Here is a 23,143-nt window from a genome sequence, read left to right on the forward strand (position 1 = left end):
CTGGTATCCAACAGCAATTGAGTTTATTACCAATTTCTTTCAAGAATAAAGGCAACATGTAAACAGAAGAGAGGGTCATATGTACAGTGGATGCTTAACAGAGAGGGTGAACTGGAATGGAAGTCAGCCTGTCTGTACCATCATTCCAGAAACGATACCATTGAAGGCCCTGGATAATGAGGTAAATGTTAAAATGCATTTCAAAGCCTTCCCCCCCCACCCTGTGAAACATGTTTGTAAATGTATAACTAACTTACTTTGACTGAATGGGGTCCCCAGGATTGTAGAATGGATTGCACATTACATCAGTAAATGAGTTGTGCAGTTTTCTAAACATCTGAAAGAAATGTATTTAAAAAAAAAAAGACAAATGCAAACTGCAGGTCAGTTACCTATTTGACATAAGAAACCAAACCCTTTAGTATGATTAATGCATTGGGAAAGATGACTGGTATAAGTTGCATACAGGTCTGAAATACCATTCAATTAAGATAGTCAATAGAGTGACCTGGGCTAAAGGTGAATAGTGCATATGACTGGTGGAAATAAACTACAGAAGGCCAGTTCCATCTGTAAATGTTAACACAACCAGGTCAAACACTAATTTGGCATTCTTAACATGTTTCCTAGCTGAAAGTCAAAACTATTTAAAAACTAAATTTACTTACACTTCGTATTTCATTGTCCCGCAATGATGTATTGGAAGAGTCCACAACAATCACGAATTTCACCTTGGAGTTGGTCACATACCCATAACTATTTCTTACAGTCAAGGATACACATTTGTTGTTTCTACACAAAACCTAACCGATCATCTACGTTTTATTTGGCATAGTGTTTTGCTAGCATTTGAGGTCTAAAAATAGAGGATACACTTTATAGTCTTCAGTTGGATAGAGCAGTCCCAGGTAGAGCTCCCTCTGGTCTGCTAAGGATTTGCCCACAGCTGAGACCTTCTCTTCCACCACATCCAGAGAGGTGTGCACAGTGTAGTGGAATTTCAGCTCATTTTGACAGGGTACACTGCGTATATAGAGCGGGTAGTTCTGGGGGGAAAACATCAAAAGACAAATATGAAACTGCATAAAGCAGTATTTAGAAAGAAATCGCTCAAGTATCAAAAAACAAGAGTGGGAAGTAGTAACAACAGGATGCCATTATCGATGCTAGCACTAGCTTTGTTGCATTACTTAATTTTGGTGAAAGACAGAAAGCTGACAATCATATACAGGCGACTAACGACGTTACGAAAACCCTGTAAAATTGAAAAAAGTGCTACAGGCAAAGAAATTAAACAAGAATTGGTACCTCTTTAGCGATCACTGCTATGCACACCGCCATGTTTTTGTTCCTCCCCTGAGCTGACAGCTTTTGTCACGTGACGAGTTGCGTTCAAATGCTGAGGCGAAAAACGAGCTTCTAATGAAAACGGGTTTTAAAATCTGATTCATGTTCAGAGTGTTGCATCCACGCTAGCTATAGGGTTTAATTTGAATATAAAATGATATTTAACAGCTTATTTAAATGTTGATAAATTGTCTGTTTTTTTATTTAGATCATTTAAAGCAATATTACATTAATATATTCTGTGTCTGTCAACAAATGCAGCACAAAACAAGGAATGTATTTATGTTAACCAATCAATACAGCAAAATAAAGTACTTTACAACTTAAACGCATTAAATTCCTAAGTTAACTATAAAGGACGTAAACTTTAGTTTCTTTCCTCTGGTACGTACTGCTCTGGCAGATGAACGCCAACGCAACAATCCTCTTCCGTGATGATGCTGGTGCTCATATGACTTCAACCCAGCAATGCGCGCAGTGTGTGCACCAACTTTAATTCTCATTAGCGTAACAATATGTTGTTCCTTGACAGAAAAGCAGACAAATGGCTCATCTCCAAACATTATCATCTTGCTCATGGATGACGTAAGTTACTTATCTGTGACTGATTATACAAAACCAGCTATGAATGCATCTTTCGGCTTATCTTTATGAACTCTGTGTTGACTTCTTGTTTTTTTGCGCATATTCTTCTGTAAACATTTAGCTGACTTCCTCTGCTCTTTTTTTTTTTATATAGATGGGCTGGGGGGATTTAGGGGTGCTTGGTCAGCCCTCCAAAGAGACCCCCAATCTTGATGCCATGGCAGCTCAGGGGATACTTTTAACAAACTTCTACACTGCAAACCCACTTTGTTCCCCATGTGAGTCAGCAGAAACAATGGTGATACAGTATCTGAGTCATTTGTGCTTGTTTTTCAGATTAACCGAATAGATATCTCTGTTTACGAGTATAACTTTGTCTGTCTCAGTGGTTAAAGAACCGTCTGCTATGATTGCATGAAATTATGAAAGAGATATTTTTTTTTTCTTTTTCCAGTGTAATGCCAGGTGAACAGTTGATAAATAATACCATTGTGTTGCACTTTTTTTTATTGCTTTGAAGTTCAATGCTTCTCATTCTTCATTTATAGAGCAATACATCATGGGGTTAGCATGTGACAGACCTGAAAGCCTGCCAAACCAGCTCAGTGATTTTGTTTTAATTTGTTTTAATATGTGAAGAAGATTGTCTGCTTGTCTTTGTGAAATCCCCTTTCTGAAATAACATCTATAGTTCATTAGTAATGAACTATAAATATGGTTCATTGCTAATGGTGCCAGAAGAATTATGAAGAAATTATGTGATGAAGACATAATTTAATACATGCAGACCAACCACAGGCATGTAAATGGTTTGATTTTGCGAGCAGCTGCTGCTAAAGGGCAATGTCATTACCAACACCTGAATGAGTTAGACAGTGGAGGATGTATGAGGCTACGTGGACGTATATACTAATTCATATTATGTGGGACATACAGGTGTCACAGTGACCTTAGGCTTGGGGACGACAGGAATCAATACTCAGAATTTGAACAATGCCAGTGTTAACCTGAACAGCACCCTTAATTCGAATCTTAGCTCAAGTCTTTTAATCTATTTTTGCTCTTGAATGTTAAGAATCTTCATTGCAATGTTCACATTGGAGCAGGAACTAGTGAGAATCCCATTTACAGATTTATTTGTTGACAATAAGAACATTCAAATTAAGGGCTAAAAATCCTAATATTCATTTTGTCTGCAGCGCGAGCTGCGCTCCTCACTGGGAGGCTGCCTGTGAGGAATGGATTCTACACCACTAATGCTCACGCCAGGAATGGTAAGCTTTCATAATATTTTTTTGCTGCATACAAGTTCCTCTTTTGCTATATTGTGTAAATACCGACTGTGTGACCAATTTCTTCTGTCTTTCCCTTTTCTCTCACACTTAAATCTTTCAAAACATTAAACAATATGTAATGTCAGACAAAAACAATCTGAGTTGTGTCTCAAACATTTAAGTGTGACAAAATAGCAGAAATGAATCAAACGTGAGGTGGAAACACTTTTCAAACCACTGTGTTTTAGTCACATATGTTTGCATGTGATTAAAAGCTTTTATGAATTTTTTTCTATTCCTGTAGCTTACACGCCACAGGAGATTGTGGGAGGAATCTCCAAGGATGAGATTTTGTTGCCTGAAATGCTAAAGAAAAACGGTTATATCAGCAAGATTGTTGGCAAGTGGTGAGTTTTGAATTATTCCCTACATTTTCTACTTTTTTTTAAACATTGTAATAACCGTATTATTTGCATTGGATGTGTTGGTCCTCCTTCACTTGTTGTTTTACTTTAATTTTTTTTTTTTTTTTAGCAACATATTGACTAATTTTTATCTAAAAATGAACCAAGCTAAATTCTAATGTCTTCTGGTTCTTCAACTGTAACTATTTTACTTTTGGATGAAACAAAAGAGAGAATACAAATTAAAATCCTGATTTTGGCTGAGCCTGATCAACTATGACAAAAATACAGAAAAGTATAACAAATATGTAGACTATCCACAGATGATTGCCTAATCTTTGATTATGCAACTAATTACCTTGAAGTCATGCAAATTGCAGAAGCCTTACATGTTTTGTGTTGGATTAAAAGCTTAATTACAGTAGCTGAAAACACAAACAACTTGAAATATTGTACATGATTAGACCTGTCACAATAACAAATTTTACTGGTCGATATAAATTGTTCCAGCAGTTACTGTGATAAACGATAATATTGTTATTTTGAGACCATTTTTAAGTAATTTAATGGTAATGGCTACATAATAATCCAAGAACACATTCTCAAACATCAGTAAACTTTAAATTCTAATGAATATGTAACACTGGAATTGGAAGACATTTTAAATATCCAAAATAAATAGATAAAACATCAAATCAAATGAATTTTGAAGTCTTCGTAAACAAAATCGTACTTCAAAAAAAGGGCTAGTGGAGACCGAGGCACCAAACTGAAGACTTTTATCATCTAGTGTTTCGAAAGAGAGGAAAAAAGAGATAAAAGAAAAAAAAAACATGTCAATGGAAATTATTGAGTTTGTTTTAAGTTATCATGCGACTAATTGATTTATTGATTATTGTGACAGACCTTTACATGATATGCACTACGGTTAAATTTTCGTGATCTGTTGAGTTAGTCATTAGTCACTTTCGTCTTACAGTATTTGACTGTCCCTTCTTTGTTAATGCAGGCATCTGGGCCACAGGCCGCAGTACTTACCTCTGGAGCATGGTTTTGATGAATGGTTCGGTTCCCCAAACTGCCACTTCGGCCCTTACAACATCAGCGTCCGACCCAACATCCCCGTCTACAACAACTCTCAGATGATTGGAAGGTAGCGTCGCACACACAGGCACAGAAACTAAAATTCAATAAAAGTGTGTTTTCCCCACCTGACTCAGTTGTATATTTTGTTTGTCTGCTCCTCTGGATGAGCTCAGTGACTCCCTCCTCCCCGTCTACACTTCCTCCTCTGTACCAGCTGGGCCTGTGTATTCCATTTTCCGCCCATTTGTTTTCCCCAAAACAGCCATATGTGTATTCAGGGTCATTGGAGCCGGCAGCCGGGCGTGTTTTTCGCTTAGCCGTGGGTTTAATCAGCGCTGCATACCTGGGCCCTGGACAGAAATGTGCACACACTCACACACGCCTGCGTACGCAGAGACACACACGCCCTCGAGAGACGGCAGGTTGCGCCGCCTCTGCGCGAGGACACCTGGAGGAAGTGAAGCATAAGAGAGAGATTTCTGTCACTGCTTCCACGCTTCAGTAGCGCCTCATAACAGTTCCCGCTGCTCTGCTTTGCTGAGACTTCGCACATATGTCTCCCCCCCCCAAAACAATTCCTGCAAACATCATCAACAAGTCGAAAATTAACTTTAGTTGTCTTAATGATATTACCTGCACTAGTTTAAGTCACTTTAGAAGGAAATTAAAAGTCCCATCTGCTCCTGTGCTCAATTGAGAGAAAAGAAATCAGGTTGTAAAAGGTTGTAAGCAGAAGAGGTCAGACTTTGTTTAGTTGGGATGATGGCTGTCATTTGTTTTCACAGATACTTTGAGGACTTTAAGATCGATCTACGGACCGGAGAATCAAACCTCACTCAGATGTATTTGATGGTGAGTGAACACTTTACTAACGTCTCATTTCCAAAATTTCTGGCTCAGATCATCAGAGTCATTTTTGTAGAAAGAAATACAGGTTTTCTTCTATTCAAAGAAAAGAAAACAGCATGACGGAGGACTGTTTCTGACCAAAACATGAAAGCACAGAAACAAATTGTCTGTAACAAATTAGAAAATGCAGTTTTATTGTTGCGCTGCTTTCTCCAGTGGAGGTGGATTATTGACTTTTTCACACTCTTGCAATGAATCTACATCAGTCTCTCCTTTTATGTTCCTATAACAGGATCAAAAGCAGCATGCTGAGGCACACTGCATGCTTGAGAGGTGTAATTTATCTCCACATTAGGAGCATGTCTTTTAAGCTAGAGTGGTGTCAGATGCACAGTGTGTTTGGACATAAAAAGCACGTTCTGAAATTTGAACTCTTATTTTTGAATTCTTCTGCAGCATACTGCAATACAATCTGTTTGAATGCACAATAAATTTGCTGCATAATATTCTGCAATCTTTTAGTCTCTTAATAGACATATAATGTTTGTTTTTAAAACATGTTTTCTGTTGTTTAATTATTATAACTCTTTTATAAGATGAGGTTCATGTTGCACAGTTTCTTCTTCTCATCTTCAAAAGATCTAAAATCGGTTTGTTTTGGTTATGTTTCACAAAAATCTCCAGCTTAAGTTTATTAATAAAAATGGAAATAAAAGTTCTTTTTAAAAGCTAAGCAGTTAACTATTTTTTTAATGCATAAAAATAAATAAATGTAGATATGATATAAACATAATTTTGTCGGATCTGTGATTTACTCCAACTTGTATAACTACAATCGTTTTTATCTTTCTTAAGTAATTTATGAAACATCAACAATAGATTTACAAATAATGACTAATTTGGCTTATTTGAAACAAAAATAATCCAAAAATTGAACTTCCCCCTTGAGAAACATTTCACTGCGTGACTGCCTCAAAATGCTGCTGGGACAACTATTCACTTTGTAAATTTGAAAAGGTGCATGCATCGACAGCATCAATGCTAAGCATATGAATTGCACTTTTTACTGACAGTAAATCTCCCACCACTGCAGGAGGGCATGGACTTCATACGGCGTCAGACTGAAGCCAAGCAGCCCTTCTTCCTCTACTGGGCCGCTGATGCCACTCACTCCCCGGTCTACGCCTCCAAAAGCTTCCTGGGGAAGAGTCAGCGAGGCCGGTAGGCAAAGCTGCACAAGATAATGAATCACAGTCGCCTTTTTAATACTACTGTACAATATTACAAGTATTATGCATTCTCACTCTGCGTGCTAATTGTATATTTGTCTGAATAAGTGGTCTGTTACTGGGTCAGCACGGTGCGCATGACAGTAGATAAAAAATGCGGGTTAATGTAACCTGTAGCATCTTTGCGATGTTTAGGAATAGTATTGTAATTACATGGTTTTCTGATATTGCGGTTTACTGATAGGTTAAACACAACTTTTCAACAGATGCTCAAACATACTTGAGCTTCATTTCATAGAGTAAGTGAATGCATGTGGTGAGGAGGACTGTGTTGCCCTGTGTGCTGCAGCTATGGAGACGCCGTCATGGAGCTGGACTACAGCATCGGTCAGATCTTGTCGCTGCTGCAGAATCTGGGCATCGAGGAGAACACTTTTGTCTTCTTCACTTCAGACAACGGAGCAGCTCTAATGTCGGGCCCACAAGAAAGTATGTTTACATTTTTTGACTTGGAAGTAGATTTAAGTAATTTCTTCTTATTTGTGTCAGCATGAGATTCATGCAGTTTCATGTCTCTGATTCCTCAGGTGGCAGCAACGGGCCGTTCCTCTGTGGGAAGGAAACAACGTTTGAGGGGGGCATGAGGGAGCCCGCCATCGCCTGGTGGCCTGGGCACATCAAGGGAGGCGCGGTAAGCCCACCTCCAACTTTCTGCCAAATTAAAGCCTGCTATCCGGCAGTCGTGAGTGTAAGGAAAGAGCTGGAAACAATGTGTGAAGGTTTTTGCTCCCCAATTTTCTGGCCATGAAAGCAGAATTGTTCTCGGTGAAGCTGCAGGCAGGCGTATTATAAACCAGGTTGTGAGAGAATAACTAATTATTTCACTAATCTTCTTTAAATAACTGATATTTTTGGGGTGTTGTGATTTATTCTGTGTCATTTAGGGCTTTACATGTGTACACTCTGATCCACTGCCACAATTAATTTTGAGTGAGTACCACAGTACTTTTATCAAAACTGTGATTTCAGCTACAAAGCGTGCAGGCCCTTCTTTGAACTGTTCCCTCAAATATTTTTAGCTGAAATAAATGCCCCCACTCTCTCTTTCTCTCTCTTTTTTTTCCTCTTCCTATTCCCCAATACAACCCCCTTGCCCACCCCACCCGCACCGTGATCCCCTAAGCCTGTGCGTTCTGCAAATGACTTTTAATTGTATTAGGGGCAGCTGTGACACGGGGCTGTGACGCAGAGGGATTTTGTGGAGGAGCGAGCGGAGGCTGCAGTCTGCAGTAAGCCTTGCCCCTGGCTCATCTCACAGGGTTGTGCTGGGCCCTGATAGCGCAGCGGAGTAGTGAGGGAGAGGGGGATTGGGAGCGTCTTAAGCGGCTAATCTGTTTGTGTGTTTGCTGAGGTTGGATTGAGCCGTAATGAGGACTTCAGTATCTGAATATGCCAGGCGTTCAGGATAAAGAAACGGGGAGACGGGAGGGGGCTGCAGGAAAGGAAGCAAGGGAAGAAGTAAAATAGGTAGCTGGCGAAGAAAAGAGAAAGAGCATTGGTGAAGATGCAGCATATTGAATGCCAATGCATTCGCAATACCTTTGTTGCCCCTGTGATGTTGTATTATTGATTAACCTGCGTATGCAACAGAGAATTACTTTGTAGACGGACTTACTAAATAGATAACTTTATAAATCCTTCTATTTGTGCAGAACAATGCAAACAGATATTTGTGTGTGCTTCTGAATCCAGCTACATTTGGGTTTGAAAGAGTTATGTTGAAGCTCTGCTGGGCTGTGATGACAAAGCTGCTTTGTTGGAGCTACTGTACTCCACAGATCTGGATTCATCGCTGTTGCATTGTTGCTTTGGAGGGAGGACAGACGAGACACAAGGTTGGCCTCTTGCTTGTTCTGTAGTCTTTTGAAATCTCTGCTGATCTGTGCTTTGTGAAAGCCCTGAAAGCTGTTGGAGATAAACGCTGGAGGCACATAAGAAAGCCTTTATGAAAAGGGGATTTTCAACAGGTCCCTTGTAATCAGGGCATACTGATTTATCTCCCCTGTCAGAAGAGGAAAGTTAAGAGAGGTAAAACTTATCAATTAGTGTGCAGGAAGTTTTCCAGGGGGTGTGTTGGAATGAGCGGGTGGGGTTGGTCTCGAAGCAGATGCAGATTCAGCATTCTGCTTGTTCCTGAGGAGGAGGAGGTGGAGGAGGATGATAAGTGGCGGTGGCTGTATGAACAGGGATGGGGAAGTGGGTGGGCTGTCAGGCCCTGCAACATCATGAAGCACCCCAATCCCTTTTGTTGGTTTATCAGTGGCAGACACGCATTCATGCGATGGTGGAGATGGGGATGAAGGTGCTACGTCCTCCGATAGACAACGTTACCGCAAAGAAATAAAGGACAGAATGAAAATACGAGAGTTTAGGAAGTGACGATTTGAACAAAGCAAACAGGGGACAAAGGGGAGACAAAGAAAAAAGTTCAGGACAGACTGATACAGGTCATCTGTCTCACCACTCAAAGTTTGAAACTTTGAGTTTTTGTTATGCAAGTTATTCCCAACCAAATGTCAGTGCTGCTTCTCCCCCTTTACGCGCTGTTTCCTTTAATGGCAGATGTTTCTGCAAGGATCTGAAAAAAAGGAAAAATGAAGTGAAGAATTCAATCTGTTGGTGTTTGTGCTTTTCAGAGAGAGTGTCTGGATGTGCAGATAGATCATGGAACTCGCTGCAGAACCTTTTCTGTGGCTACTTCTGTGGATACAGACGAAAAGAGGAATTCATTTCAGTGCTTAGGAGAAACACGCGCGCGCCAGTGCTCCGCTGTGTGTGCGTCCGCATGTGTGCTGGCCGCCGATAGGAGCGCAACGGCACATGGCGCTGCAGCTGCACGGGCCTGATAGCACTATCTGATTGTGAGCGTGCCGTCTCCCTCTAAGGCTCGCTCAGGAGAGAATGGAACGGAAGATCAAGGATGACAGCGAAAAAATGGCATTTTATCTGAAAATAGTTCAAAGTTTATAAATAAAATAAAGCTTTTCACAGCGACTGGGAGAGGGAGATAAAACACCAGCTCGCTCCAGCTTCGGCAGCCTGCTTGCCCGGGCCGTGTCCTATCCCATGCTTCCTCTCCTCTCTTCCTTCTTTTTTTTCCCTCTTTTTTTCCTCCTTCTCCAAAAACTCATTTATGGAAGGAAATGCATTTTGGAGTTTTGATAGTAAACCAGCATGTAGAGATTAGAGAGGAAACTGAAGAAATGCAACACTTCTTCTTCATGAGGGCGTCCTATCATCCCTTTGTAGTAATAAAATGTTACCACAAATTCTTTTTGATTCCAGAGAGTTGAGTCGACAAGTGACAAATTATAAAGTTCATCTGAGAAATGAATAGGATGATGCTGTAACGTGCATGTTAGTGTCTGTGTACAGTCTATTATACAGTAAAGGGAAATGAGTGTTGAAGAGTCAGGCGGCTGCGATTTATTTTCTTTTTTATTCTTCCATCGAACTTCGGTTCCACATTGAAATCTAGTGACTAAAGAATTTGTTATCCAGTTTAATAAATACATTAACAAACTCTCACTGTTTCAGTTTTTTAAATGTTTGCCGCACAATTTTATAGTTAAATAAAGATTATATAAATATGAGAGACTTCAATGATGATTTTGTTCTGATTTCTGTTGGATTCAAAACTGCTGCCTCTATCAAAGAACAAGTATTATTAATTAATCACAGTATAATTAATGTTTTTCTCATATGTGTTATGATTCTTAGAAAGACAACCTGAAACATCAGGTCAGACCTCGTTTTGTTGATTTGTGCTCAGATTTCTTATTCCTTTGTCCCGGTGCAGGTGAGTCTGCAGCCTGCCAACGTCATGGATCTCTTCACCACCAGCCTAGCGCTGGCCGGGATCAGCCCCCCAGATGACCGAATGCTGGACGGACTGGACCTGACGCCAGTGCTGTTGAACGGCTCCCACCAACTCGACAACAGGTGAATAAAAACACTGATTCCTGCTCAGACTCTTCCAGACTCTCTCAGCCTTTGTCTGACTTTGTCTTTGCTCATCATCATCAGAAAGGCGATCCTAGACAGAGGTATTCTTGTTAGACTTCTGAACTGTCACAGTCAGCTCTAATTCTTGTGGAGACACAGCACATTTGCTGGTGATCCTGTATGTGGAGGAAGACTTTCTATGACTTTGAATTGTGTTTTTGCATATTTAAAAGAAAGAATATGACCATTTGAGTCATAAACCTAAAGATACATGAAAGAAGTGGAATTAGGACATAATAAATATGCAAAAGAGAAATATTTTTCTTTCTGTCTAGTTTGTTAGCGTGTATAAGAAGGTGTAAATCGAACCTTACGTTTCTCCTTTTCTTTCTCAATAGACCCATTTTCTTTTACCGTGGCAACGAGATGATGGCTGTGAGGCTTGGACAGTACAAAGCGCACTACTGGACCTGGAGCAACTCGCTGGAGGAGCTCAAAGATGTAAGACTTCCTTTCAACGCAATGTCCCTTCTCTGTCTCCGTACTTCTTAAATTGCTCTGTCACTTTGCGTCTCGTCGCCGCTCCTAATCTTCCTGAAACACACCAACACTTTCCTTGTTGCTCATGTTATCTCAACAATGGCTCATCAATTGACTGCTGTGTACATCAGAGAGGAATGAATATTAATGAGGAACCCCCACATGTGCCAACTGGCGTCGTTCATCAACCAGTTGACTTGTTTGTTTAATCTCAGGTGGAAATACCCCCTGTTGTCCGCCCCCCCCAAACCATTTACATACCACCATCCCCTGCTTGTTCTTCCGCCATCACAGTCACGCCGACTCAGTGTGGATCAAACATATCAGGAGAAGCAGGAAATCTACCACCTGAGAAGCAGAAGAATATGATGCTTTTTTGTCTCCCTTTCTCTCCGCTCTGTCCATTACAAAAAAAACCCCAAAAAACACGTCCTCCTGTCCTCCCTCCTTGGCTATGCTTTTCCTGCGATCCAGTTTGTTTTATGCCCCATCGGACGCTTAAATTGATCTCTCCTTCAAGGCCGCTGAATCAATAGCAGCCCCCTTTATCAACTCATGTGAACTGAAGTGGAACTTCACAAATAATGGCGTCTGATTGCCTGTGAGTTGCCTATCGATTGCTGTGCGTATGAATGTGGGAGGCAGAGGGGGGGATAAAAAGCAGCGAAGAAAACATGCACAAAGATGCTGTGGCTCCTCATGCAGAGGTGAGGAGCTCACCGACGCACAAACAGACGTTTGTGCGTCGGTGAGCAAGTTTTGAATTTCTGCAAGGGGAAAGTTAAATGTCCACTTTGCTTTGTTGCTATAATGGATGGATCCTTAAACTGTGCCTGTGTGTGTATCGACTAAAAATGATATTCCACACACATCCATCCATACACGCAGACAAGCTTCACACAAAAAGCCTACTGACGGAGTGTCTTATCCCTATGAGGTTACAGAACTAACGATAATTTATTTTTTTTTTATGTAGTCATCTATGTTCACCTTGTTTTACGAGATGTGGATCATGACTGAATGAAACCTTGGATATAAGCAGCAGAACGTTTATTTGTGAGGAACTCAATCATTTAGGGGATGCTCTGCTCCGAGTTTCAACGAGTCAACTTTTGGGTTGAGTATCATCGGGTTGCCCTGTTTCTCCTCATTGATAGATTTTCCTGTGACGTTACTTGACTGTGCTATAAAGCGACACTACATGCCTGGAAAATACATGACGCCGCCTTCTTAAAAATCACTTAAGTTGATGATTCAAGTGCATTAATAATTGCCCAAAATTAATGAGACTCATGCCCGTAAATGGATGAAAAAAACTTTTTTATTAATGAGAAACAATTTTGTTTCTTAAAAATTACTATCAGCCATAAATGCTGTGGTACAGTACCCATTGAAGGAATGCTTAATCCACAATATTCGTAAGATTTTTCCCAAAATAGATGCTCGAAGTGTTGCTTTTTCCTTTTTTTTAAAAAAATCCCCCCTCCCACTCCTGGGTGGTTCTGCATCTTATCTTGTCACGACTGCTGTGCTTCAGTTTGAAAGTAGCCTCGCTGTATCTGTGCTGCTAATGTCATGGGAGATATGGAGCTCTTGCTGTAATATCTTTGGCACAAGAGACAGACAGATACACAGAGCAGGCTTTTCACGCTGCTCCTCTGGGATGAGATTCTGTGTTTTTGTTTTTTGTTTTACTCTTCTCTGCATTTCTGAGCAGCTGGCTTCAAAAGGCAGGACAAGTCTGAATGGGTAGAAGCTCACAGGCGTGTGTGTGTGTGTGTGTGTGTGTGTGTGTAGGTGGGGTATCAGTCTTCACTTTTGCTTCTTCTCTCCATTCTGTATGTATTTTGAGGTGCGCCGATGAGTGATCCCAGATGGGGGCAGCCACAGCACCTTACAGATGAATGCTTTTTCAATATTAGGAGTGCTCATCAGAAAGTGTGTGTTTGTGTTCGTGCTTCCAGGCAGGGGGGCAGCTCTCTGGGGGGTGTGGGAGGGGGGCGGGTTTCTGCAGGAGAGAGTGTGACTCAATCAGGCTGCGATTACTGCCAGCCTCCTGAGAACGGCGTCAGGGAGCAGGAGCACGGAGATGAAGAGGAGGCAGGAAAAAAGTCTTGAGTTTCAGAGACTCCAACACCCCTTTGTGATGCACCAGCAGTCGCTCCATGAATAACACAACAGATTGGAGGACAATATTGCATATAGACAGTGTAACAATGAGTAATCAGCTCAGGGTAGCAGGTGGCTGGAAGCAAAACTCGCTGGTGTTTGCAGCGGAGTGCTTTGCAGTTTGCTGCAGATTTTCAGTGAAAAGTAATTGTTTATTGAAAATATCGAAAACGATCAAATACAGAACGTCGGATAGACGTTAGCTTAAAGTTTGAATACTTTTTTCGAAGATTTGAATTTTGGAGAAAAAAAACACAAACATGCTTTTCTGCCTCCTGAGAGACTGACCTCGGACTTCATGTTTGCTCTTTTGAGACAGGCTGACCTTTGTTTGAAATTTATGAGCGTTTTGCAGCCAAAAGTGGGAAGATCTGCCATTTTCTGTCAAATATTTTATACTAGAGCAGAACCAAGGATTCCCTTGGATATCTGGATGATTTATAATCCGTGTTTAAAGACCACAAGCTGGCAGTAAGATATTCTTTTCCATTCTTGCGCTTACTTTACTAATTATGAATGTGACTTTCAAAATGCAGTGTCCTACTCAATGTAATAAATACCTCTGTATTAGGGGTGCACCGATTGCAGTTTTCTGGCTGATTGTTGATCTTTTAAATAGCTTAACCTGCTGATTCCAATTTTGACCAATACCAATTTTTTTGTCTGAAATGTTGTTCAATATAGTAAGAAAGTTGTAGAGTTGGCAATGGGATAATGGGATGACTATTGTTAATTATAAGCAAGCAGACATAACTTGGTGGGCCGCTCTGTCAGTCAAACCATTTTCACCAGACAGCAAAAGAGAACAGTGGTTGATTCTTAGACCTTTGCCAAGCTAGATAAGATTGGAGGATAAGATCGGCTTCACATGTAAAAATCGGCCGATCACCGGTCTCCCAAAATGAAGGAAATGGACTGGCCGATAAATCGGTGCACCCCTGTTCTGTACGTGTGTGTGTGTAGGCATTGCATTTTGTTCTATACAATCAAACCAAAGTCTTACTTATGTCAGAACAAGTTAGATTTCATATTTATTTTTGAATCCAAAAGTGCAAACTCTACATCATGCAAGCACATTGTGCCTGTAAGACCTAATGTAAATGACAAGGCCTTTCATCATCTTGTTATCCTCTCAAAGCCTTTTGATTACAAATCGCATTCACTCATTTCCATGTGTGTTCATCTGTACAGTGCTAAAGGCTGAGCAGTGATTTCTCTCAATCATAGACTCACGCATACGAGAATCAATTGATTGTGAGCAAAGGGGCGCTCAGTGCCTTGTCCACAGAAAGGGATGAACCAGATGATTACCCCGCTGTGGATCTGTTTTTAATCAGAACTAAAAAACTCCCATCTTTTTGGTGTTTAAGCATGTGTTTCTTGATGTGCTTTGCCTTGAGTTTAGCATAGCAAGATAAAATCTAGGGACATTTGATGCATGAATAGGCATGATCTGGTAATTACTGTATTTTCTTTGGGATTTTCTTTAGCATTTTCCTCATCCCCCTGTTTCCTTTTGTGGTCATATTATCCCCACACCTCTCTCTTAGCTCTAACATCTGGTTAAAATGCAAGGAGCTGTCAGGGTCCGTCCAACTTACTGGATATAGTGTTGGAGTACAGATTGTGAATTTATCACACTTTAAATATTAGGCCTCCAATCGGTAAATCAAAGCAGTTCTTTTGCGCAAGTAAAGAAAATATTGAGAAAATTAGTGATAATTTTGAACCTCTCCAGCCAACCTTTTAACTGTAGGTCTAATTTTATATCATAAAGTTATTTTTAAGATGCATAATTCTGTCTTTTATGAAAGTTTATTTGGCTATTTCTTTATTGTTTAATTTCACTTAAAGAGCTAGAGTTTGTTGTCATCTTGTCAATGAGCGACAGCAATGCTTCATCAGACTTTTGGCTGCTTTTTTCTCATTTTAATTCCAGGTTGTGAACATTTTCAGAATGTTTTTTTTTATTCTAATTGTAGTTTATCCATGCATTAAAAGCTCCTAAAGTCAAGTATAATCTTTTTGCACTATGTTGTCATGAACTTGTCACAAAGACACAGTTTCTTCATATGTCTTTCTAGCTAAATCTATTAAAAATACAAATAAAACATTTTTCTTATGTCTGACTTTTTCTTTGTTTTCACCCCACTTTATATGATGACTACTAAACATTAAATGGGAAAAACTTGAAAGGAAAATTCTAATGATAAACCTTAAATGATTCCCTCAGAAAGACTGAAGAATTATTCATTTAAATCCATCTTAAAAGATTACAAGAAAGTTTTACTTCTTCAGTGAAAAATATAAAGACACTTCTTGCTTACCCTCCTTTGTTTTTTTCTTCTTTGCAGGGTATAAATTTCTGTCCAGGTCAAGAGGTTCCAGGTGTGACAACTCATGATCAGAAAGAGCACACACTTCAACCACTTATTTTCCATTTGGGGCGGGATCCTGGAGAGAAGTACCCACTCAGGTCAGTTGTCTCAAAAGATAAAATGTAAACCTGTCACCTGTCAAAGGATCAGGGCACCGTTTAAGCTTGGAACTGAAGAGCTTGGCAAAAGAGAGCAAATAAAGATTAAAGGGGTAGGGAGTTTAAATGTTGTTTGGCTGCTGAGCAGAATGTGTGTGTGATCAATGGAGATTCAGTGGCATGAAAAAGAAGGCGGCGGATTGATCCACTCAGCCGGAGCGCGCGTGATTACACCCTCCTCTTTGTGATTGCAAACAGCTCCTTAAAGATTGCTATCTGGCCATCGGGCCTCCTCCGGCGGGCTCCTTGCAGGTTAAAATTGCAAGATAAATTGTTCAGGTCTAAATTGAGAGCAAGTGCTGTTTAATGTGTTTTGTGTGTCTCAGTCTGAGCCACGAGGAGAGTTAAGACTCGCTGATGCCAGAGGACACACAAACCGCCAAGGATGACTGAGACTATTACTAAATAAGGACGCAAAGATAAACGAGCGTCATCTCTTACTGTTTATTTTCAATGCAGACTATTAACGGGATCTTTTAAGAGAGAAAAAGGCTCAGCCTGATACCATGACTAATACATTAAGATAATCTCAGAACGCTTTGATGGGAGAATATTCTTTTTATGCTTTCTGGCACCCTCCTGGCATGAAAACCTCCTACACTGACCTTTCTTTTCTGCCTTCTGATGCTCTCTGCTTTTCACATTCTGACTGTGGCCTCATCTCTCCCCGTCTTTGCTTCCGGCTCGAACTCCTTTCCGCTCCGCAGTGAGATTGGATGATAAAACATTAATGTTGTTTTTCATTCGTCCATCCTTTAGCCTCGCTATTCACTTGGAAGAATAAAAAAAGAAAGGCAAGAGCCAATCAATATGCAGCCATGTAATGTGCTGAGTGCTGGCAGAGATGTGCACACATTGCTTATTTTTTACTTCTGCAACGAGAGGTCATGAGTTTGCCTCCAAGGTTGCAGTTTAAATTCAACCACCTCTTTAATCTCGTATACTTTTTAAGCCGCTTTCTTGAACTTTTGTTTTGTTCCTTTGGGTTGTAGAATTAATATTTTGTTTCTTTTTCGTTTTCAAAGTTATGCAGTGACTTGAAGAGCGATATCCTCACAAATCTCATTCAGGTTAATTAAATCACATTTACTCTATGTTTAGGATCATTGTTTATTTTCAATATTAATTTGTACACAAGCATTAGCTGTCTTGCTGATGTCTTCAGATATTGCTTCAAAACCTCCTAATTGTACACTTTCCTGTTGATGTCATCTATTTTGTGAAGTACACCAGTCCCTCCTGCAGCAGAACTCCCACACAGCATGATGCTGCCACCATGCTTCACTGTTGGGATGTTGTTTTCAGGCTAGCACGCTTTGACTTTTTCCCCTTAAGTATGTATGACGTGTTGTCTTGAAATACATATTCGTGCTTCCAATGAACTCAGATGTTGCAAAGCTTAGAAATATCTGTCCTTATTTTCAATTTTTTTTCAAATTTTCAAATTGTTGCAAAGATGCAGTAATCTTACTGTTGGTAATGAAAACTTTAATGACAAGACCAAAAAAATCCTTAAATATTCTGGAGTTTAGCTTAATTTAATCTCAGAAAGAAAAGGTTCTGTGTCTTTTTCACTTTTCATGTGTTTCATTCGTAAAAACATAACCAGAAATTGGGAAAAATCAATTAGTGTGTTCCTAAACACACTGATTAATAAATAAATGTGATTTTGATTACGACCAAAACTATCCTGAGAGTCCCAGCTTTCCCCATGTTAGATCGTCTCTCTGCCGACGTCCCGGTGCCTCCATGGGGCCCTTCCCCAGCCTGGTTGGGTGTGTTCTGTCCGTGTGCTCTTAGGTCCTCCAGCTGGACTGGCTGCCTGGCCATCATTAATCTCTGTCACTACCTAAAGAGCCACTTAAGATGATGTAGGACCTGTCTGCACACATACCTTCACTACTGTCGCAAGGCGCGATACGGCGAAGAACACACACAAACACATTCCCCAATTAACCAGAAAAGTGGCATTAGTTACGATTTCGTAAACCAGAAGATCACTCAGAGTTTATGTTGTCGTTTAAGTTTGTTGGCCTGCTGGTAACTGCAGCCAGAACCTGAGAACCCCGACATAAGCCATCTGTTCGGAGTGCGAGGCAGACGCTGACCAGAGTCCCGCAGCTCAGTATTTCTGGGAGCTTCTGCCCTGAGATTAACACATCCCACTTTTTCACCACCCACCCAAGCTCGCGTCCCAGGAGTCCCTCCCTCATCCCTGCCGCCACACCGCAGGGGCTGCCCCTGCGTCGGCTTGGCCGCATCTGCTGCCTGCCACCAAGCTCTCGCGTCTCCAATCAATAGTCCTCACTGAAGAGCTCAATTTCCACCGGGGTGGAGAAGACGGCGGAGGGGAGGGGTGGGCAGGACAGATGTATTTGATTGTCTCCTCAATTCCCCCACCTTCTGCTACTGTGTGCTTGTTTGGAAATGAGTGTGTGTATGGGGGGGGGTGCGCGTGTGTTCCTGCAGTAGTGTTATAAATCAGTAATCAGAGCGGTGACACACCTGAGCAATGCCCTCATCCCCCTTGGGCGCCATACATTATAAATCAAAAGAGTGCATTTGCATAGAGCCTGCTTATTATTCCAGATTTTGCCTCTACACAAGTAAGCTAAGGGTTATAATCATGATAATGAGCTGTGCTGACTGTGAGCTTTTCATTAGCTGTATGCGGAGGGGGCGCAGGAATAAATGATATTATTAGTTTTTGATTTAGAGTTCCGCGCCGTGAGTTTTTCCCCTGCATAGACAAAACAGCAGAAAACTTTGTACGCCATGCTACTTTCTCAAAGCCATCCCCTGCTGTGCCTGACCACTTGTTCTGATGAAATCTCCTTCACCTACATGGAGAAAGAAATGAAAAGAAGAGAAAAGTCACAGGCACAGATCAGATTAGCTAGAAGCACAGAATTTGAGAAAGCTTCTGCAATTTCAGTTTTTTTTTTTTGTTTTTTTTTTAACCAGTCTGTTTCCCTCTTGAATCACAATGCTCTGTGGCACACAAGGAGAGAGACTAATTGCAGTCAGCACACTACCAGCCAAGTAATTGTAGGCGAAGTAAAGAACGAGTATCAAGGAAAAGGAGCAGGTGCTTGCTGATGGAGGAAGCCTTGCTACCCGGTGGGAGATCTAAGAGGGGAGGGTAGGTGTGAGCTGGACAGGGCCCGGGGTTATTACTCTAATTGACACTTCACCTCACACACATGCACACGTTCCCCAGGGGCCAATCAGAGCGCCTCGACTCTGCAGTGGAGGGATGGATGGAAGGCTGGCACAGGTGCTGCCGGCGAATGTATCAGGGGTGTAATTGCACTGCTGATATTTGTCTATCCCTGTGTCACGCCACCAGACGCCCACTCCCCCTCACCCCCCAACACACACACACACACACGCACACACACACACACAGCCCATTAACCCTACAGGTCCTATTGAGAGCAGCGTTCCTTTGAAAGCCTTCAGGGCCCCTGTGTTTTACACTCTGAATATAATAATGCACAGAGGTGCTCACACTCGCTGGTGTCCAACAGCAGTAATTGAGAGACAGGGGATGTGATGGGGGTTACATAGTTCACCCTGCTGAGTGTACTTTGCCAGAGCTGGCCAGAGTAGCGTGTGTGTTTACGCATTTATGTTTCAGTTCTTTGATCCCATCGCTGATATAATGAGCTAAACTGCCTTAAATGTGTGTGTGTGCGTAGTGGGTGTGGGGTGTGTGTGTGATATTAGATAAATGATCAAACTACTCTTGGATGTGTATCCTGATTAGGACTAAAAATTAAACTCAATTCATGTACATGTGTGTGACACCATAGAGCTTGTCATGCTCACTTCCTTTAAAAAAAGTAACAATTAATATTTGAGTTTAATTTGATTAAATAATACAGACAACTTTTCCTATGTCTGGTTTTGCCATCTGTTCTTCTCAGAAATCTGAGCAAATCAGGTATCTTTGGGTTTTGGTTCCTGAATTAAAAAAAGAAGAAGTGTCAAATGGGGCTCTGGGATGAGGTACTGACCATGATTTTTGTCTGCTTGTTTTTTTATATACATATTTTGCTGTTCAAAATTTATGTCCTAGACATGCAACAAGCAATCACTAGAGATCAGCTCTGATCAAGGATTGGCAGGTTAGGAAAATCTGATTTTTGTCTTTTTTTAATCTGAGGTATCAAGTCCATCAAAACTAAGATATCCATAATGCTTGAGAGAATATGAAGGCACAATGTTCTTTTTGTTGTTATAATTCTTATAATTTTCTGCTGGAGCAACATTTTTTGTCAGGCTGAAATCATGAACTGTTAATTGAGCCATTAATTTTAACCTAAACTCCTGAGGTGTCTGCTTGAAAACGAATGAAGGATTTAATTTTTCAGCATTACAGGAGCCCTAATCAGCACAAGTTATAGAATGGCCTAACCAAAGTGCCGAACTGAATCCCACAGAAAATCTATGCAGTGACTTGAAGAGAGATATCCTCACAAATCCTATTGGTCTGGAGAAAGAAGAGTTGGCAAATGTTACCAGGCCAAGATGTAGATTACAGATGGATTATTACAGACAAATACGACAAGCTGAGAGTAAATCCAAAAGTTTCTTGACAGAGTTTAGTTTATGGTTGTGCACACTTTCACACAGTTGTTTATTTTAGACTGAATGGCAAAAGATAAATGTATAAAAATTATACTAACAATTTGCTTTTTTTACAGCCAAACTATACTTTAATGTATAAATGAGGATAATTGTTTAATTTCTTAATTTTTGCTGGAATCGAAGATTCTGACTTTATTGATGAAAGCTGTAAAACATTTTTGCTTCGTTTTAGCTCTTAGGAGGAAAAGAAAAAATTTAATCCGCAAACTGGAAATCATGGCCTGGAAAAGCCCGGCTGTTGCATCGCTCATCACTTCATTGAATAAATGTCAGCAGTTGCTGGTTGCTGTTCTCATTTCTTATCATATATGCTTGCAGTGTTTTGTCTAAGGAGTACCAGGAGGTTCTGTGCAGTGTCTCTGCAGTTGTGCAGCAGCATCAGAAGACTCTGGTGCCCGGTATGCCACAGCTCAACATGTGTGACCTCGCTGTGATGGTAAGTCTGTGCATCACTCAGGTAAAGTTCATCCAGATATGACTTCTAATCCTGAGGTATTCAGAGGACTGTGATTGTGCCATGTGTAGTTTTCACTGATTATATATATATAGTTACATTAAAAGCAATATTTTCAATTTTCTATCTCACTTCAAATAATATTTATTACAAAATGAACGCTGCCAAGATCTTCGCTCTTTTTCATTTGTGCTACAGCACTGCCACCTTGTGGCCAGTGAAGGGAAGCTTCTTAAACTTTTCTATCTTTTAAACTTAATTTCTTATGCAAGTCACGTAGAATGAATATTAACAACAAGGTTCCTGTCATGATATAAACTGCAAATTGAGCTTAATTTGGAGATATCCTTTCAAATAAGCATAAGTTATGTACACAAATTCTAAATTTATTACATTTTAATTGAGATTCGTTTGTACATAAAAATGCTTTTAAAGGTTTTCTAGATTGTTTGATTTTTTTAAGCAACTAAATTGTAGATGACAGTGTCAACATTGGTTATACTATTGCAATATAAACCAGTTTCTACAGAAATGTGCAATATTGCATCTGTAAACAAGAAACAGATTTGAAAGTAATTATACTTATCCCCATTTGTTATAGAAAAATTAAAGTTAGTTTTTCATTCTTAGGGTACATATTAATGCACAGACACAAACTATGATGTCCTTAAAATTGTTATTGGACAGAACAGCAGGCAAACTCTGCTAATAGCTTGCTCTTAAATCCTAAAATAACGTGAATGTCTTTCTAAAGAGAAATAACTTTAGGGTTACATATTATTTTATAAGTTTGTTTCTGACTGTTTCCTTGTACAGAACTGGTCCCCTCCTGGCTGTGAAAAGTTGGGAAAATGCCTGAAACCACCCGCGTCTGCACCCTGGAAGTGTAACTGGCCACACTGAGACGCACGGACAAGAAAAACAAAACTTGAAGATGTGCCTTACAGCGTATTATGAACAAATATTTTTACTAAAGTATATTTTTGAAATCTTTGCCAAATTATTCATATTCATTGTTGCAGAAAATGATATGGGAATAAATCAAGGGAAATGTGGTGCTTCTTGAACTAAACATTAATTGTGCTGAAAGGGATGATATATTTATGCTGATTGAGCCTAAAAAGGGATCAGTTGCCCTACATTTTTCAGTCAGACATTTTTCACATTTTGCACTAGAAAATAAATCTATTTTGGTATGAAGATGATGACTTTGTGGGAAGTTGTGAACTAATGCCTCAGACAGCTTTAGACAGAAGGTGTTTTTCATTTTCTGCTCTGATAGCCTGGTCCTTTCTTTCTTTGATCGACTTTTCCATTATCAGGTAAAATCAGTAAATAAAAGTGGGCAAAACTGTGACTTTACTAATGATGCTTTCTGATTGTTGTAACTATTTACATGTCCTGAAGAGAACAGCTCCGAACTTCAGAGAGTTTATAATTCGTACTTCATTTGGGCAAACAAATGAAGTACAAGTTAAAAAACGTATTTTGAATCATTCATTCTTGGGTTTGAAACCAGACTTGCTTTTTTTTCTTCTGTTTATTCACATTCACTTTACTCTATGTGTCCTTTCTGGTTAATTGGGATATTGTTTCATTTTTCTGTTTTGCGTTATTTAAAAATACAAAATGTTGTCCAACCATTTTGTGCAACTCTCATCTGTTGAAAAAGTGTTTCACAGCAATAATATTTGTAATAGTTTTGTGAGCCAAGTGATTGCACAGCATGTATTATATATTTTTAAAGAATGCTTTAAAAACAAAATTAAAACAATAAATTGATTGGGGCCTGCCATAGCAATGCATGCGGAGAGCAGCACAATGTCTTGTACGTATGTATATATGTATGCATGTATGTATATATATTGTTTTTAGGTTGGGTTTATTTTTTTCCAAAATTTGTTTTCTGCAATAACGGATAAAGTTTTTACTCAACTATAACAGAGGTGACAAATTGTGTGGAGAGTGTTCTATGTTTCTGTAAATTACTGATCTGGTGGTCCTAACACTTT

General features: G+C 40.0%; 2 protein-coding genes across 2 annotated transcripts; one reads left to right on the forward strand and one right to left on the reverse strand.

The window, feature by feature from the left end:
* Positions 1–6: 6 nt before the first annotated feature.
* On the reverse strand, positions 7–1,832 carry trappc2l (trafficking protein particle complex 2 like). Its single transcript, XM_005806739.3, has 6 exons — positions 1,740–1,832; positions 1,309–1,399; positions 874–1,046; positions 669–756; positions 258–337; positions 7–169 (listed from the first exon to the last, which is right to left on the reverse strand). Exons 2-6 carry the CDS (start codon positions 1,339–1,341, stop codon positions 124–126), a joined length of 420 nt encoding a protein of 139 aa, XP_005806796.1. The 5' UTR covers positions 1,342–1,399; positions 1,740–1,832; the 3' UTR covers positions 7–123.
* galns (galactosamine (N-acetyl)-6-sulfatase) lies at positions 1,789–23,076 on the forward strand. The gene is made up of 14 exons (XM_023332300.1): positions 1,789–1,932; positions 2,087–2,210; positions 3,132–3,206; positions 3,511–3,613; positions 4,620–4,763; positions 5,482–5,548; positions 6,639–6,766; positions 7,124–7,263; positions 7,362–7,465; positions 10,634–10,776; positions 11,178–11,280; positions 15,843–15,964; positions 20,996–21,113; positions 21,948–23,076. The coding sequence occupies exons 1-14, from the start codon at positions 1,816–1,818 to the stop codon at positions 22,032–22,034; spliced, it is 1,575 nt and encodes a 524-aa protein (XP_023188068.1). The 5' UTR covers positions 1,789–1,815; the 3' UTR covers positions 22,035–23,076.
* The last annotated feature ends 67 nt before the right edge of the window (positions 23,077–23,143 follow it).

This window comes from Xiphophorus maculatus, chromosome 4 (genome assembly GCF_002775205.1).
Source record: "Xiphophorus maculatus strain JP 163 A chromosome 4, X_maculatus-5.0-male, whole genome shotgun sequence".
In the NCBI taxonomy this organism is placed as follows: domain Eukaryota; kingdom Metazoa; phylum Chordata; class Actinopteri; order Cyprinodontiformes; family Poeciliidae; genus Xiphophorus; species Xiphophorus maculatus.

What these genes read in the sequence shown, in the direction of transcription:
- trappc2l (XM_005806739.3), bottom strand. Translation starts at nt 1,341, where the DNA reads ATGGCGGTGTGCATAGCAGTGATCGCTAAAGAG. An exon ending in TAGCAGTGATCGCTAAAGAG is followed by an intron (nt 1,047 to 1,308) that starts GTACCAATTCTT and finishes TTTTCCCCCCAG; the next exon opens with AACTACCCGCTCTATATACG. An exon ending in CCAACTGAAGACTATAAAGT is followed by an intron (nt 757 to 873) that starts GTATCCTCTATT and finishes TGTAAGAAATAG; the next exon opens with TTATGGGTATGTGACCAACT.
- galns (XM_023332300.1), top strand. Translation starts at nt 1,816, where the DNA reads ATGCGCGCAGTGTGTGCACCAACTTTAATTCTCATTAGCGTAACAATA. An exon ending in AAACCCACTTTGTTCCCCAT is followed by an intron (nt 2,211 to 3,131) that starts GTGAGTCAGCAG and finishes TTTTGTCTGCAG; the next exon opens with CGCGAGCTGCGCTCCTCACT. An exon ending in GGGAAGAGTCAGCGAGGCCG is followed by an intron (nt 6,767 to 7,123) that starts GTAGGCAAAGCT and finishes TGTGTGCTGCAG; the next exon opens with CTATGGAGACGCCGTCATGG.